The 14,273-nt window shown below is 41.6% G+C and overlaps 1 protein-coding gene across 9 annotated transcripts in view; it reads left to right on the plus strand.

Moving 5' to 3' along the window:
- The window catches only part of FREM1 (FRAS1 related extracellular matrix 1), a 109,461-nt gene that overhangs the window by 41,444 nt on the left and 53,744 nt on the right, over positions 1-14,273 (plus strand). For 7 of the 9 annotated variants that reach the window (XR_012904626.1, XR_001367860.3, XM_006117829.4 and 4 more), the window contains exons 14-20: positions 38-246; positions 738-831; positions 4,145-4,397; positions 6,040-6,237; positions 7,557-7,742; positions 11,373-11,569; positions 13,397-13,622. Coding sequence is in view for 6 of the 9 variants with exons in the window: in XM_006117829.4 (XP_006117891.2) it covers positions 38-246; positions 738-831; positions 4,145-4,397; positions 6,040-6,237; positions 7,557-7,742; positions 11,373-11,569; positions 13,397-13,622 (1,363 nt within the window). In the remaining 3 variants the exon portion in view is untranslated. Of the gene's footprint in view, positions 1-37; positions 247-737; positions 832-4,144; positions 4,398-6,039; positions 6,238-7,556; positions 7,743-11,372; positions 11,570-13,396; positions 13,623-14,273 lie in introns of those variants that run through there. The other 2 variants (XR_012904627.1, XM_075931549.1) reach the window with 2 other exon arrangements.

The following is a 14,273-nucleotide window of genomic DNA, read 5'->3' on the forward strand; positions in this document are numbered from 1 at the left end:
AATGAAAATGGCAATTCATCTCTTCCCCTCTGTTCAGGTATTTACAAACAACTTGAAAGTAAAAGAAGGGGGACTGTGCATCATTACAGGGAACCATATTCTGATGTCAGATGTGGACACAAAACAGGATAACCTCCACATTTACCTTCAGAGGCAACCGCTACATGGAATAGTGGTACTAGATGGATTTCCCATGAATGAAGGTGACAGGTTCACCTGCAAGGACCTGCAAACATTAAGAGTCAGGTAAGAAAAGGGTCCTGTTTTTAGTTTTGTTTGTATTAGTTTGCACAATCCAACTGGTATTAAATTACAGAAAACATAGAAAGCAAGAGCGTCAGCTTGTTTGAGCTGGCATAGCCTAACCCCTGTGGAGCTCAACAAATTAACACCAGCTGAGCCTCTGGCCTACAATGTTCTCTGCAGAGTCTTAAGTTTGCATTAAAAATAATAATATATCATTACCACATGGTGAATGAACTGCTGAGTCAAAAAACATGTTGCATTAGGGTGAATGGTTGGTTAGTATGGGTAGCGCCAAGGTAGTAGGGCCAAAGAAGGCCCTAAACACTGTATAAACCCACATCAAGGGGTATAAGTAGTACCCAGACCTTTTTGCACTGGGGTAAATTTTCCATTTTGGGGACACTCATCCATTTTGCTGCAAAGCTTGATTTTTTACTTGATGCAGGCACACATTGTCCATGTGAAATTAGTGCAGAATTTAATTCCCACAGGTATCAGCACGATGGCTCTGAGACTCTGCATGATGACATCCTCTTTGCAGCCACAGATGGCATTAATTCTTTAGAGTTTGTCCTACAGGTCAAGGTCAGTGTGTTATTCCCTGTTTGTACTCATGAAGGCATTCATCCGCAAAGAAAATGATAGAGCATGAGTTTTGAAAGCCTTCAGAGCACCTCAGAAATGGGAAGGCGTTAGATGGGCTTTTTGCTGTTAACTTTGGAGCTTATGTGACAGTATTGGTTAGAGAGCAAATTTGGCAGGTATTACTTATGAGACATCTGCACCTGCTCCTACTTAGCCACTACTGTCAGGAGAGAATCCCCAAAATTAAACTTGGAACATGTGTCAGATCAGTGAAGGACATGGTTTTCTTTCTGAAGACATCAGTTCCGTACTTACGGGGAACATAGCAATATCATATTCCTTTTTTTAAAAAATGCACTTTCCTTCCAGATCTGTGATCCTAATAACTCCAGTGAATGCTTGGCTTGGGTTGCAAAAGCTGCAAAGAAATGTTTAAACCAATTTTTCATTGGAATTAAAGGAAAATCACAATCTCTTGACCATTAGGTTTTGCAAATGTTTGTTTCTACAAAACTTAAATGAGTATGGACTTGGTCTGACATCGTCCTTCTAAGATCTTTATATTCTCTTTCTCTCTCTCTCAAAAAAAATTGTTTCCTGTGGGATGACACAGTGACATCATCATGCCACTCTGCATCCCACCTGCCTCCTCTCTCCCCTTTCCCTAGTGCTTGGGAGCTGGGAATGCAGCAGCCTCCTTCCTCCCCCCCCTTCCCTCTCCCCAGTGCTCAGGGAGCCAGGGCTGCTGTGCCATGGCCTCGCCCCCACAGTGGCCAGGGGGAGAAAGTCAGAGCTGGCAAGGCCTCGGCCCAGCGTCCCCCTCTCACCTCAGTGGCCAGGGGGAGAGAACCAGGGTGGGTGAGGCCCTGGCTCAGCCCCGCCTCTGCAGCAGTCAGAGGGAGAGAGTTGATGCCTGGGGGTGGAGTGGGGGAAATCTGGGGCTGGTCTGGCTTCAGCTCCCCCCGGTGTCTGAGGGAGAGGAAGAGCTGGGGCTGGCCCAGCCTCAGAGCAGCCAGGGTGGGGAGAACCAGGACTGGATAGGCATCACCCCCACTGTCCCAGTGGCTGGGCTAAGAGAGCCGGGACTGACCCGGCCTCAGAGCAGCTGGCAGGTGGTGGGGAAGTCAGGGGTGGGCCGGCCTTGGCCCAGCGACCAGAAGCGGGTAGGGGGCAGGCCAGGGTTGCCATGCTTCGGCCTGGCCCTCCCTGGCAGCAAGGGGAGAGCCGGGGCTGCCTACTCCCAGAAAGAGAGGGGTTGATGATTGTAGCAAATGTGAGGCACAGTGCCCTAGCTTGTATATATAAAGATAAAGGATGTATGGTCACACAACCTCCTCCAGAGCACCCCCTCATGGCCAGAGATGGCTCTGCAGCATCCTACTTCAGTTCTCCTCTTCAGGGGGCTTCTTTATAAATTTCCACATAGGCTTTTTTGTTCAGTAATGCCAATTTATTAGCATAAGACACAATTCCAGAACTCTGTCCTGGAGTTTCTTAACTTCCCCCAGTCTCCTCTCTGGAGCTCTTTTCAGCCTTGACAGGCCATTCGCAGCTTACAGAGCCGGATACTTTTTCCACTTCGGTGGAATCTGTTATCCCTGGCCTTCAGACTGCTCACCCCAGCTTTTCCTCAGTCTTTGCCATGGCTTCCTCTAAACATACCCCCTCTCTCTGAAGCTTCCTGCTACTTTTATAAGGGAATCACCTGAGCTCTGCTCCGGTGTGCCATCTGATTAGAGTTGGCTGAGGTCAAGCCATTAGGTCTTAAAGGGGCAAGCTAACCTATTACAGGACAAAAATATACAAAAGTGCTTGGAGTGCCGAAATCTTGTGTATTTAGGTGCTGGTTAATTTCAAAGCACAGTTGCTAGAGAAGAACTGGATTCAGTCCCAGCACTTCCCTAAAGCCAGATTTACTAAACATTTCCATAAGGTGGGCTATCTGTTAGTAGAGAGATCATCAAGCCAACCCTCTCCCCTCCAAATCATGCTCCAGTTTGTGATCACACAGTGTTTCACTAGCAATAGGGAATTGCACGTGTGAGATTTTGCAGTGTTGCCATCCCAAGTGCTCAAAAATCACGAGTCAGGGCCTTTCAGAATCATGAGACTGGCTTGAAAAATATGAGATTTTTAAATATGAAGTCTCCCCTTCAATACACACACACACACACACATGTGTATGCACAGTTCCTCTGGCTGGACCTGAATCAAAGCAGCTGCACTAAGTGATCATTTCAACAGTCCTAACTGGCTTTGCAGACTCCATAATTAAATTTAGTGATCATGATAATACTTCTGTATTACATTTCATCCGAGAATCACAGAGCACTTTCCATTATTTAACAGCACACTGCATTGCTTTGAGGTAGATAATGACTATTCCAATTTTATGGATGGGGGACAGGGAAGTGAAGTGGCTCATCCAAAGTCATGCAGTGAGCTGGTATTCCAGTTGACTGTGTCTCGAGTGTCAGTACCTGGTCCTAACCATTAGACCATAGTAGTTGTAGTTTGGAATTTTTCCCCCTTCTTTCTGTCCCCCATCATCTGAGCATCATGGTGTTTTTGTTCTACAACTCGATAGTTTTTAAAATGCCAGAATATTAGTTGAAAAGGGCACTGTTTTCTTGCGCCTGTGGTAAACTCCTAACTACTGTAAAGCTGAAAAAAGATGCATCGTGTATACTGCTGCATCTCCACTGGAATCTTTGGAGTTGTACTGGCTTAGACAAGCAGTGAACTTGGCTGGAAGTTCCAGGCTTATCCCTGTTGATTTGCACTCTTACCACAGGTTATCAGAATATGTCTGATGAATTAGCTTTCTGATGAGTTATGAATGGCATTGCTGCTTCAGAAAAAAATATTAATGTGTGTGGCTGATTGAATCCTGCTGTGTACTTAGTCCTTACTCAGGCAAATTTCCCCTTGATTTCAGTCAGACTATTGTTCCTTCATTGTTAGATCCTCTTAAATGAGGGTCCCGGGATTTAAGACTTTTATAAGATAAGGATTGGCTGTCACTAATTTAGGATACAGTGGTTGGTAGTACATGCAGCCTGAGCGAAGAAGCTAAATTTTCTCTGTCTTTTCATTTATTTATTTGTTTCACCTTTAAATGCGTCCTGGAATATGTCTGGTTTTTTAGTGGATATGTTATTTATTCCAGTTTTTTGACAATTTATATATCTGCAAGTCTAATCATTTACTTTGGTTGAGCATGCCCCATGTTTCCTCTCAGTGAACTGTGCTGGAAAGGAGTAGTGATGAAGTGACATGTACTTGATGTGAAACTGTGTGTCTTTCTGTTTAGGTATTACCTGTAAATGATGAGCCACCTATCATGAAAGATGGCCTCATTCCCCTAATACAATGTCCAGAGGGTGAGGAAGTTGTGATCACTTCAGAATATATTTATGCCAATGATGCAGACACTGATGACATGAAACTGATGTTCATGCTGGCTCGACAGCCCTACCATGGGGTTGTGAAGAAAGCTGGTATCATTGTGGATCGCTTCTCCCAAGCGGACATTGTCTCTGGAGTAGTGATCTACAAGCATACTAGTAAGTGAAACTAAAAGCATTAGATTGGAGGTACAGCCAGATATCTTTAGGATTTTGTATAAATCCAGATTATGCCTAGCTCCTCACTTGGAGATACTGAAAGGCTGCATCTACACTACTGTATATAAATAACCGCATGCAAACACAGCTGCGTAAGGTGGCTGTGGCCCAAATGTGCTGGAACACACTTTCTAATTTCCTGTTTGAATGAGAAATCATCACATGGCCAGTTTATACAGCTGGGGTTTTAATCCTTCTAAATATATTCAACCATTGTTGGATATTAAGCTAAAATACAGTTCCTTAAGATGATAAAAATAAGTCATAACATCTTTGCAAGTATAAACATTTTTCACAACTAGGTTTGGATAAATCAAATTATTTTTATACACCAGAAAGGGCTGGAATATAACATTATTTTTATACTCCAGAGATTTAATAGAACAACTGAAGAGTCCCTCAAGTGGTTGATGTTGTCAGCATGGTAGACTGAAACACCTGTTCTGGAGAGTTTACAATCCTTTTGCACTAGAAAGTAAATTGTGTGGTTTGACAGACGGCCATAATATTAGCAGCGAGCTCTTTTTATTTTCTTTTTAAAATCAAAGCAACTTTTCTTTTCTATAAGCATCATACACGGTTTGGATTCATTTGATTACTTTTTGTGTTCCAAGTGTTTGCATGTCAAAAAAGCATCAATGACTGCACATGCAAATCAAGGTCAATTGCAGCTCCCTGAAAGTTCAGTCTTTAGGTTTCTCTTCAGGGGTTTTCCCTGGCTAATAAGTGTTTTCCTTGTATATGTGTGTGAACACTACTGTTCCAACTCTTGTTTCAGAATAGAGTTGAGAATAGACTTGACCTTTTCACTATGATTTTTATCTGTAGTTTAATTTGAACAAGGAGGGATGCAGTTGAATATAGCCATTCTTGAGAGACTTATATGTAATGCCATAGAGGAACTGGGGAAATGTCTCTACACTTCAAGAGTTTATTCAGGCAAAACTGAGATTACTTCGGAGGCATTATAATATATTTTGTTGTCCATTTAGCAATAAACCCCCACATTTGGCAGTGTCAGTTCTGGGGAATATGCAGTACATATAGATATGAATATTTCTAAGTCCATAAAAAACATGCTGGTATGATTTTATTGCATCTTCTTCCTACATCCTTTTGTCAGTTCTCTTCAGGACGTGGATGCATTTCCATCCTCCATCAGAGGATTGTCAGTGAAATTATAGGCCTGTTCTCCATTGATGCACAGGGGATTCACAACAAGTAACTCCCGTCCTTAATAAATTGGGTTTTGAGCTTTAATTGGTCGTGTGCAAAATAGACCTTCCCTGGAGGCAAAAGATACAAAGTAGATTATTTGTAGTAAATGGTATTGATTAACATATCATTTTTCATCTTGTTCTTAAAACAGAGTAGGGCTGTATATAGATTCTGTTTGCAATCTCTGAAACACATATAACTGAGAAGTTTCAGTGTTTTCATTTGAATTGTGTTGATTTTATATCCTGTCTCTGTCCCAGGATAGACCTGTAGAATATTGTTGACTGCCCATGACTGATACAAGTCACTGCTTCATCGAGTTTTGGTTTCTTATTGTGGAATATCATCTATATAATTTTTCCAGGTGGGGAGCTTGGCCTGACTCCTTGCTTTGACACCCTAACCTTGGTTATCTCAGATGGTGAAGCTGGTGTGGATGTGAATGACTGCTGTTATGATGGACTTCTTCCTCCTCCAGTTCCACTTCATGATTCCTTTCCAGTATATGACCTTAACATCAGTGTATTTCCAGTGGACAACCAACCACCATCCATTGCAATTGGTGAAAAGCTTCCTCTTTATTTCTAGTCTATTATCTTATCCCTGTATAAGCTAGTGTTGGCTAGAGGCTAGCATCTCAATATTTGCTAGCACCAAAAATTGATCGGATAGGAAGATAAATATGCAAAACTTGTCATAGGGACCAATTTTTCAAACAGGCAGCCTTCTTTTCTGCAGGTATAGTTTGCACCTAGAATTTCATTTCAAGTGCAAATCTTAGTAATTGCCATTAGCTCAGTGTGCAAATCAGGTAGCTAGAGATTCAAATACTCAGATCTGCCCCAACTTTTTTTTTTTCTTGCAAATGCTTCCAGAAAGTGAGGCTGAACCTCAGCCGTCTGAAAATTTACTCCATATCCTTCTAGTTAATAAATCATATAATAGAAATCATCCTGAACCAAAAACTCAGATCCAAACAGCCCTGAATGTCACAAAAAATTCAGAACTGATTAAATAACTGCTGGTATTACATGAAACAAAAATATAGCCATAAATATCTCTACTTTATCCTACTATATCTTAGAATGCATTTGACAAACTGGCCTTTTCCATATGAAGGTAGAGGGGTAATATTTATAGTACTTTCACTTTACTCTGTTAATTGATAAAGTCAAAGATAAGATTGTACACTTAATTCATTTAATATATGTTCTTACAAGGGTCAAAAAACAAATAGTAAAGAAAATAAGTCATCTTGTAGTTGAAAGCCTAAATTTAATCTACCAACAGACCATTGTTAGATAGATTTTTCCATTGACTTTGATGGGTTCTGAATCAGGCCCATAATACATGTCACAAAGACTCACTTTCTATGGATGTATCTTTTTCTTTTACAGTGCTATTTTATAAAGCTACTTATTGTAGGCATCATGTATATGTTCTGTACTGCAAAAGAACATTTAAACATATGTATGGGTAACTTTGCAATTTGCAGCCTATCACCCGAGCAATGTTCTGGAAATGAAGTATTGTCCCAGCAGGGAAATTAAGCTCTGATGCATGAAAAATTGTTCATTATGAGCAATTCGTAACAGCTCTCAGGCAATTAATGCTCTGAAAACAGAGGTAACAACTGATCTTGAGCAGCACATAAACCATACTTAATGGCTTATCAGTAAAATAGTTTTGTAATTTTCTCTTCAACCCCCACCCCACCTGCTTACCCCCACCTGGAAAGGAGAGTTGATACCATGATTAGAAAACATTTGCACCAGTCTGTTTGAAGTGCAGTTTCCCATTAGCTATTGTGCCAATTTCTTCAGTAAAATATCCCAGTAAGTTGAGTTAAATAATACTCATCATCATATCGTTTGTGTTTAGGTGCCATGTTTGTTGTGGATGAGGGTTTCTCAGCTGTCATTACCACTAACAATTTGTTTGCTACTGACCCCGACACCGCAGCAGATGACTTAGAGTTTGTTTTGGTTTCTCCTCCCCAGTTCGGTTACATTGAAAATATATTACCTTCTCCTGGGTTTGAGAAGAGCAACATTGGTATAAGTATAGGTAGGTGTAGAACCAATGGCAAGAACATCAATACATGCATGTTACATACATGATTAATGGATTGCCATGCAGTAGACTGATGTGTAATCATGGCAGATGCCATATAAGTGTATATAAATAAGGAGCATTGAGTCTGTGTTGGAGGGATTCAAATAGAGAATGTAACCCTGTGAACATAAAGAATTTGCACTCAGATAAAATAAGCATATTTCAGTGTTACACATTTGAGGTGCAGTCTGTATTAGAAATTACAATATATTAGCCAATTTTCTCTACTCTGCCTTGTCAACATTTCTCCCAACCTCCCTCCCTAAACACACATACCTGTTTTTTAATAGTAAATAACTTATAACCCTATGTGCATGATTTAAAAAAAATAGATGACTCAAGATAGACTCTAGACCTATGTTTTCAAAATGACTTAGTTATTTTAGTTGCCTCACATTTGAGTCGGGGGGGAAGGCGGGAGAGGCTCCCAACTTCAGATGCTTTAAAGGAACCTAATTTTCAGAGCAGCAGTTTCTGAAAGTCAGGACTCTTACTGGTGTTTCAGGTTGGGCACCTCAAGTCACCAATCACTCTTGAAAATGTAGGATTCTTGCAAGGGACTGAGTGATACAAGCCTCAGTGAGTCCCATTGGCTTTTGTGAGCCTCGGTTAACAGGCCTTCCCAAAATCTCTCCCACAGTCCCTGTTTAGACAAACCTTTTTCCTATCTAGTTACTTGTGTTTACTCTGTGCAAACCAGGTATCTTCCATAATGAGGGTGGTGCAGAGCTGCAACATCCTAGGAGGAGCACCACGTCAGGCATTTGGGGGGCAAAGCAAATCGGACAGCTGCCCCAGAGCCCAGCAATTTAAAAGGACCTGGGGCTCCCAGCCACTGCCATCTCAGTTGTGGCAGTGGCCAAAGCCCCAAGCCCTTCAAATCGCTGCTGGACCCCCTCCCCACTCTGTTGGCATTCGCCCTGTGGCCCTGGTGCCACTGAAGGGTTGGCTGGAGAGACTAGCTCCTAGCCCCAGTCTTTCTTCTTTAGACTCCGTCCCTTCCATTGGGGGAAGGAGGGGAGACAGAACTGGCCTCCCGCAGGGCCTGGCAGTCCCTCATCAGCACTATTGTCTCAACCTCCCAATTTGTGTCAACAGATTCTGGCCAATACTGCTCATGCTAGTGCACTAAAAATAGCTTTACAGACAGTGCTTTGAAGTTGTAGCTTAGCTGCTGAAGCCTACAGAGAGGGGTGGGCTTGAGAGAGTCTAAGCCACAACTTCAAAGTGCTGTCTAGAACATTAGTTCTCAAACAGGGGTATGGGTACCCACTGGGGCCTTTCCAATGGGTATGACAACTTGTCTAAATATTTGCCTCATTTTACAACAGGCTACATAAAAAGCGCTAGTGAAACCAGAACAAACTAATAGACAATGATTTATTTCTAGTGCTCTGTATACTATGCGCTGAGATGAAAGTACAATATTTATATTCCAGTTGATTTATAATATGCTAAACATGAGAAACTAAGCAATTTTTCAATAACAGTGTGCTATAACACTTCTGTATTTCTATGTCTGATTTTGTAAGCAAGTACTTTTTAAGAGAGGGGCAACTTGGGGGTACATAAGACAAATTAGACTCCTGAAAGGAGTACAGTAGCCTGGAAAGGTTGAGAGCCAGTGGTCTAGAGTGCTTGTGTGAACCCCTAAGTCTGTCAACCCCTTAGCTATAACTATTCAGACATACCTTACGTGGCTAGCTAGCACAGCTGGCTTGTGATTGGCAGGAATGCAGCCCTGTCTTGCTCCCCGCACCTTGAACATTAACTTTGCGGCACTGTGCACCCCAGACAGATAACACAGAGACTCTGCCTTCTCTGTCTTGAACTTCAGCTCAGCCATTATACATGTTGCACAAAGAATGGGAGATGGGGCTCTTCTAAACCCACAGTTATAAGTTCAATCCTTGAGGGGGCCATTTAGGGATCTGAGGCAAATCTGTCAGGGATAGTACTTGGCCCTGCTGTGAGGCCAGGGGACTGGACTCAATGACCTCTCCAAGTCCCTTCCTGCTCTATGAGATGGTATAAGATGAGGCAGACTATGGCTCTAAATGAAAAAGAACCTACCCAGGAATTAAGAAACTTACACTGATCTGGTCCTGCCTTGTGCCATTTACTTAAACCACTTCCACAATTGGACTACTGATAATCATATTTGATCAGTTTGGGCATGCAACTCTGAGCCATTTAAAATGCTTACATTTATACTACTGTAAGAAGCAGGAAGACACTGTTCACAGTGATGTCAGATTACCTGTCTTGGGAAAAGTCTGTACTTCTTTTGGCTCTAAACCTCGTGAGCTATGCTGGATTTGAAAGAAATTGAACATGACAGGTTAAATTCATTCCACATGTAACTTCACCTTGAGTAAGGATAATTAAAATGTGTGCTATTTAGAAAGATGTACTATTTAGGCTTGGTCTACATTTAAAAGTTAGGTCAACATAGTTATGTTGGCCAAGGGTGTGGCAAGCCTCCCCCGTTCCTCCAGTGTCCAACATAAACATGCTGACCTAAGTTCCCAATATCAACACAGCTATGTCACCAAAAGAATGCTTACCTCAATGTATAGCTGACTTCATTTGGGGAACTTGTGTTCCCATACTGATGGGGAAAGTCTTTTCTGCATCTGCACTTTGCCTATGTAGCTACACAAATGTAATTATGACAGTATAGACTCCATAGTGTAGACAAAAAGGCTACGTCTAGACTATAGAGTTTTTCCAGGATACCAGTGGTATCCCGCAAAAACTCTGCCATGTCCAGGGAACATGTTTGCTCTTCCAACATTTTTTGTGAAAGAGCATACGTGCTCTTTTGGAAGCCCCTGTATTCCTTGTTTCATGAGGAAGAAGGGCTCTTCTGAAAGAGAAGATTTTTCCAAAATGTGGCCCAGGGTAGATGTAATGTCTACACTGCGCTGTTTTGCGCAAGAAATATGCAAATGAGGCAAAGCATGGAATATCACTGTGCCTCATTTGCATAATTCATGAACAGCCGCTTTTTGTGCAAGAGGCTTTTGCGCAAAAAGTGTCCGCTCATTAATTATGCAAATGAGGCACGGCAATATTCCACACTTTGCCTCATTTGCATATTTCTTGCACAAAACAGCACAGTGTAGACATAGCCCTAGTGTGGTTCGCTGTCCCATGCAGTGGCACCTAGACCACAGCAACAGCTAAGAACAAGATACCTCTAAAGCATTGGCTGAGACCTAGATGGCTTTTAGCTCAAAGAGTAGAGGCTCCTATAGTGAGGTCCCAGGTTCAAATCTGCCTGGTAGCAGTTGCATAGATGAAAAACTGTCAGAAAAAGGTGCACAAACTGTGGAGTGCAATTTGCATACCTTTTTCCGATAAAACTCCATAGTCTAGACATAGCCAAACTTTGTTCTCTTTAGGGCTCATATTCCCTAGATTCCTCAGCATTTTAAGAAGGCTTAAAGATCCATCATACCCAAATTATTTGTACCTGGAATGTGCATGGATTTACAAGTGTTTAATGGGTTACAGTGTTTGTTAAAAGAAGATGAAAATAAACGTTATGTTAATTTGTTATCTCTTTTAATTCCCTAGCTTCATTTCAGCTGAAACACCTGATAGCCTTGCATATCAATTATGTGCAGTCCAGGCATGTGAGAACAGAACCAACTTCAGATCAGTTTATGATTTATGTCACTGATGGGAAGCATCATTCAGTGGAGACCCCATTTTATGTCCTGATCAACCCAACGAATGATGAAGTCCCAGAATTCATAGCAAGAAACATAACTGTAAGGAAGGATACAAAATACTAGATATCTAATGACTTTTGTGCCAGAAAATATACAGCCAGTAGATCCTTTTAAATATACATATTATCATCTTCCTAAGACCTAATCCTCTTTATTTGGCCTGCACTATCATGATTCATCCCAGTGCAGGGAAACACAAGGTCTATTCATCACATAAATCTTCTGTCATCCCTTAAAATCTGGTGTTAATGTTGCACCGGCCTGGTGCTGGTGCTCTGCACTAGAGTGAAATTCACCATTTAACCACTTCAGTAGTGTTTTAACTACTTACCTGAGCAGACTTGATTTATGTATATTTCTGTACATTGTCTATGTATATTAATCAAATTGCTTGTATAGACATGTTTGTGTATATACATGCACAGATGTAGCTTCAGTACATTTCATGACTCCAAATCTCAACACACCCAGGGCTAAATGCCATTTTATTGGCAATTTGCACAGATCTTGGTATCTGAGGTAAAAGTAAGCTGGTACAGTCCGGTATGCTGTACTGTCAAGAAACTGTCTGGCAAGGTCCGGTACACTCCCCAGTACATCATATGGGAAAGGCACTGTACTGCTCCCAGCCCCTCCATGAAGTTGCCTCTCAGGAGAAAAGAGCTGGAGGGAAGGATCCTGGAATGATATGGCAGCCAGAAGAACTGCTGGTGTTCTGCTCCTTTCCCACATGCTCCTGCCCCTCCTAGCAGAGAAAGGAGCAGAACTCCCTGTCCCACCCCACAGCCCTGTCTGCTGCTGTATGGAGAGGAGACAAAGCTCCATGGAAGAGCATGGGGGAAAGGCTGGGGCTTCTGTTCCTTTCCCCAGATCAGGGAAAGCAGCAGTTCCCCAGAGCAGGGAAAGCAGCAGAACTGCTCCTCCAGCAGTTGTACTGGCCCCATTCGCCCCCCCCCCCCCCCCCAGGTAATGTGGGATGGGGAGAGAGGGAGAAAAGCATGAGGCCCCAAGCTGGGGTTGGGTTGAGGCCTCATGAAGATTTATGTGGGATAGTCATGTGGACCCCTTAGCTGGTGTGTGTCCCTCCCGCCCCTCCTCCCCCCATACTGGGAAGAAATTAATTTTACATTTACTCCTGCTCGATATCCTTTACAATACTCTGGTACAAGAAATTGTCAACTTTTCTTTTCACAACAAAAAAAGGCAAGGGGCAAATAATGTCACCACAGAAGCATAGATTGAAATCCTGGTCCCAGCTGCCTTTGAATTCAGTAGAGTCAGGATTTCATCTTCCATGAAGCCCATGGAATTTGGATGCAACTGGAGCGTACGCGATGTTTCACAAAACTGATTTTTTTCAAACTGTGTAGAACTGTCATGTAGGCTCTTCTTAATGTATGTAAGCACGGCCTCTAAAAATAGCATCTTCTCATTCATTCCTGGCTGGATTCTCAGCATGGCACAGGAGACAGAGGAGAACCAGGGAGCTGATTTCTTGTGTTTTATTGATCTGTAAGTGGCAATTCCGGCAAATACTTACTGCTGAGCATAACAACATTTACTACTGTGAATTGTCCCATTGACTTCATTTGGGCTGCCATAATAGTAAGCAGTGTGCTGGTAAACAAATAAAAGCTCAAAGAATCAAATTTTTGAATAATAAAAGAATCTTCACTGAGGAACTGTAGGGTTGGGATTTTTCCCCTTTTGGTTTCACAGGAACCTCTGTGATTTGTGGGGGGAACAGGCTGCTCTATGTGAGGGATAAATATTCCATTTCTAATAAGTAAATAAATAAATAAATAAAGCTACTCTTTCTACAAACAAATCATGGTTCTTTTTGCTTTATTTTGTTTTTCTGCTCAGGTGCAGGAGGGCCACATACAAGAACTAGATTCCTCTGTAATCAACGTGATTGATCTGGATGTTCCTCAAGATCATCTGATGTTTACAATTATCCAGCAGCCCCGGCATGGATTCCTCATTAATGGAATTTATGGCAATGACATAATGAGTTACAAACGATTCATTAGCAATCACCACAATCATGAGTTTCCTGTGCATGACTTCTCCATGAAGCTTCTTAAAAATGGTAAATGCAGTATTTCCTTTCTATCAGTCCTTCTGTACCATTAAAAATGTATCCTAAAGTGACATTGAAAGAAACATTTGCCACTTATTTATTCACCTGGCCTAGATGTAGTTTCATAGCAAACTTTAAGAATAGAAAACTAAATGTGAGCGGCTTTTTCTTAGTTCCAAATATTTTAATCAGAGGCCTGTATATGAAATGGGTATGGTATATAAAAAAACAGCTTGTTCAATTAAGTGAAAATAAATCTGGATTTAACAGGTAGCTTTATGGAGCCCTGTTTTGTCTGGTGTTTTAAGTGCACTCGATAAATATTGCTCATTTAAATCCTTGCAGTCCTTTTGGCAATGTGTAAATGAGACTGGCATAAATATAAAAAATGACAAAAAATGATGTCAGATTCTTCTCTAAGAAAATATAATGTTATTTTTAAAACAATATTTTCTGTCCATGATAAAAACTTTATGGAAGTTGTATCTATTGCAGTGATAATGACAAATATGTACGGTCTATCCATTATGCTTATTTCTTCCTGGCTCTATTTCGAGAAGAAATAGTCCAACTCATTTAATTTTTTGTAATTACTTCTCCAGTGTTTGAGTATTCACAAGTGGGGTTTAAGTGTCATTCATTTGCACTATTGTGGCACCC

Source organism: Pelodiscus sinensis, chromosome 6, assembly GCF_049634645.1.
Source record: "Pelodiscus sinensis isolate JC-2024 chromosome 6, ASM4963464v1, whole genome shotgun sequence".
NCBI lineage: Eukaryota > Metazoa > Chordata > Testudines > Trionychidae > Pelodiscus > Pelodiscus sinensis.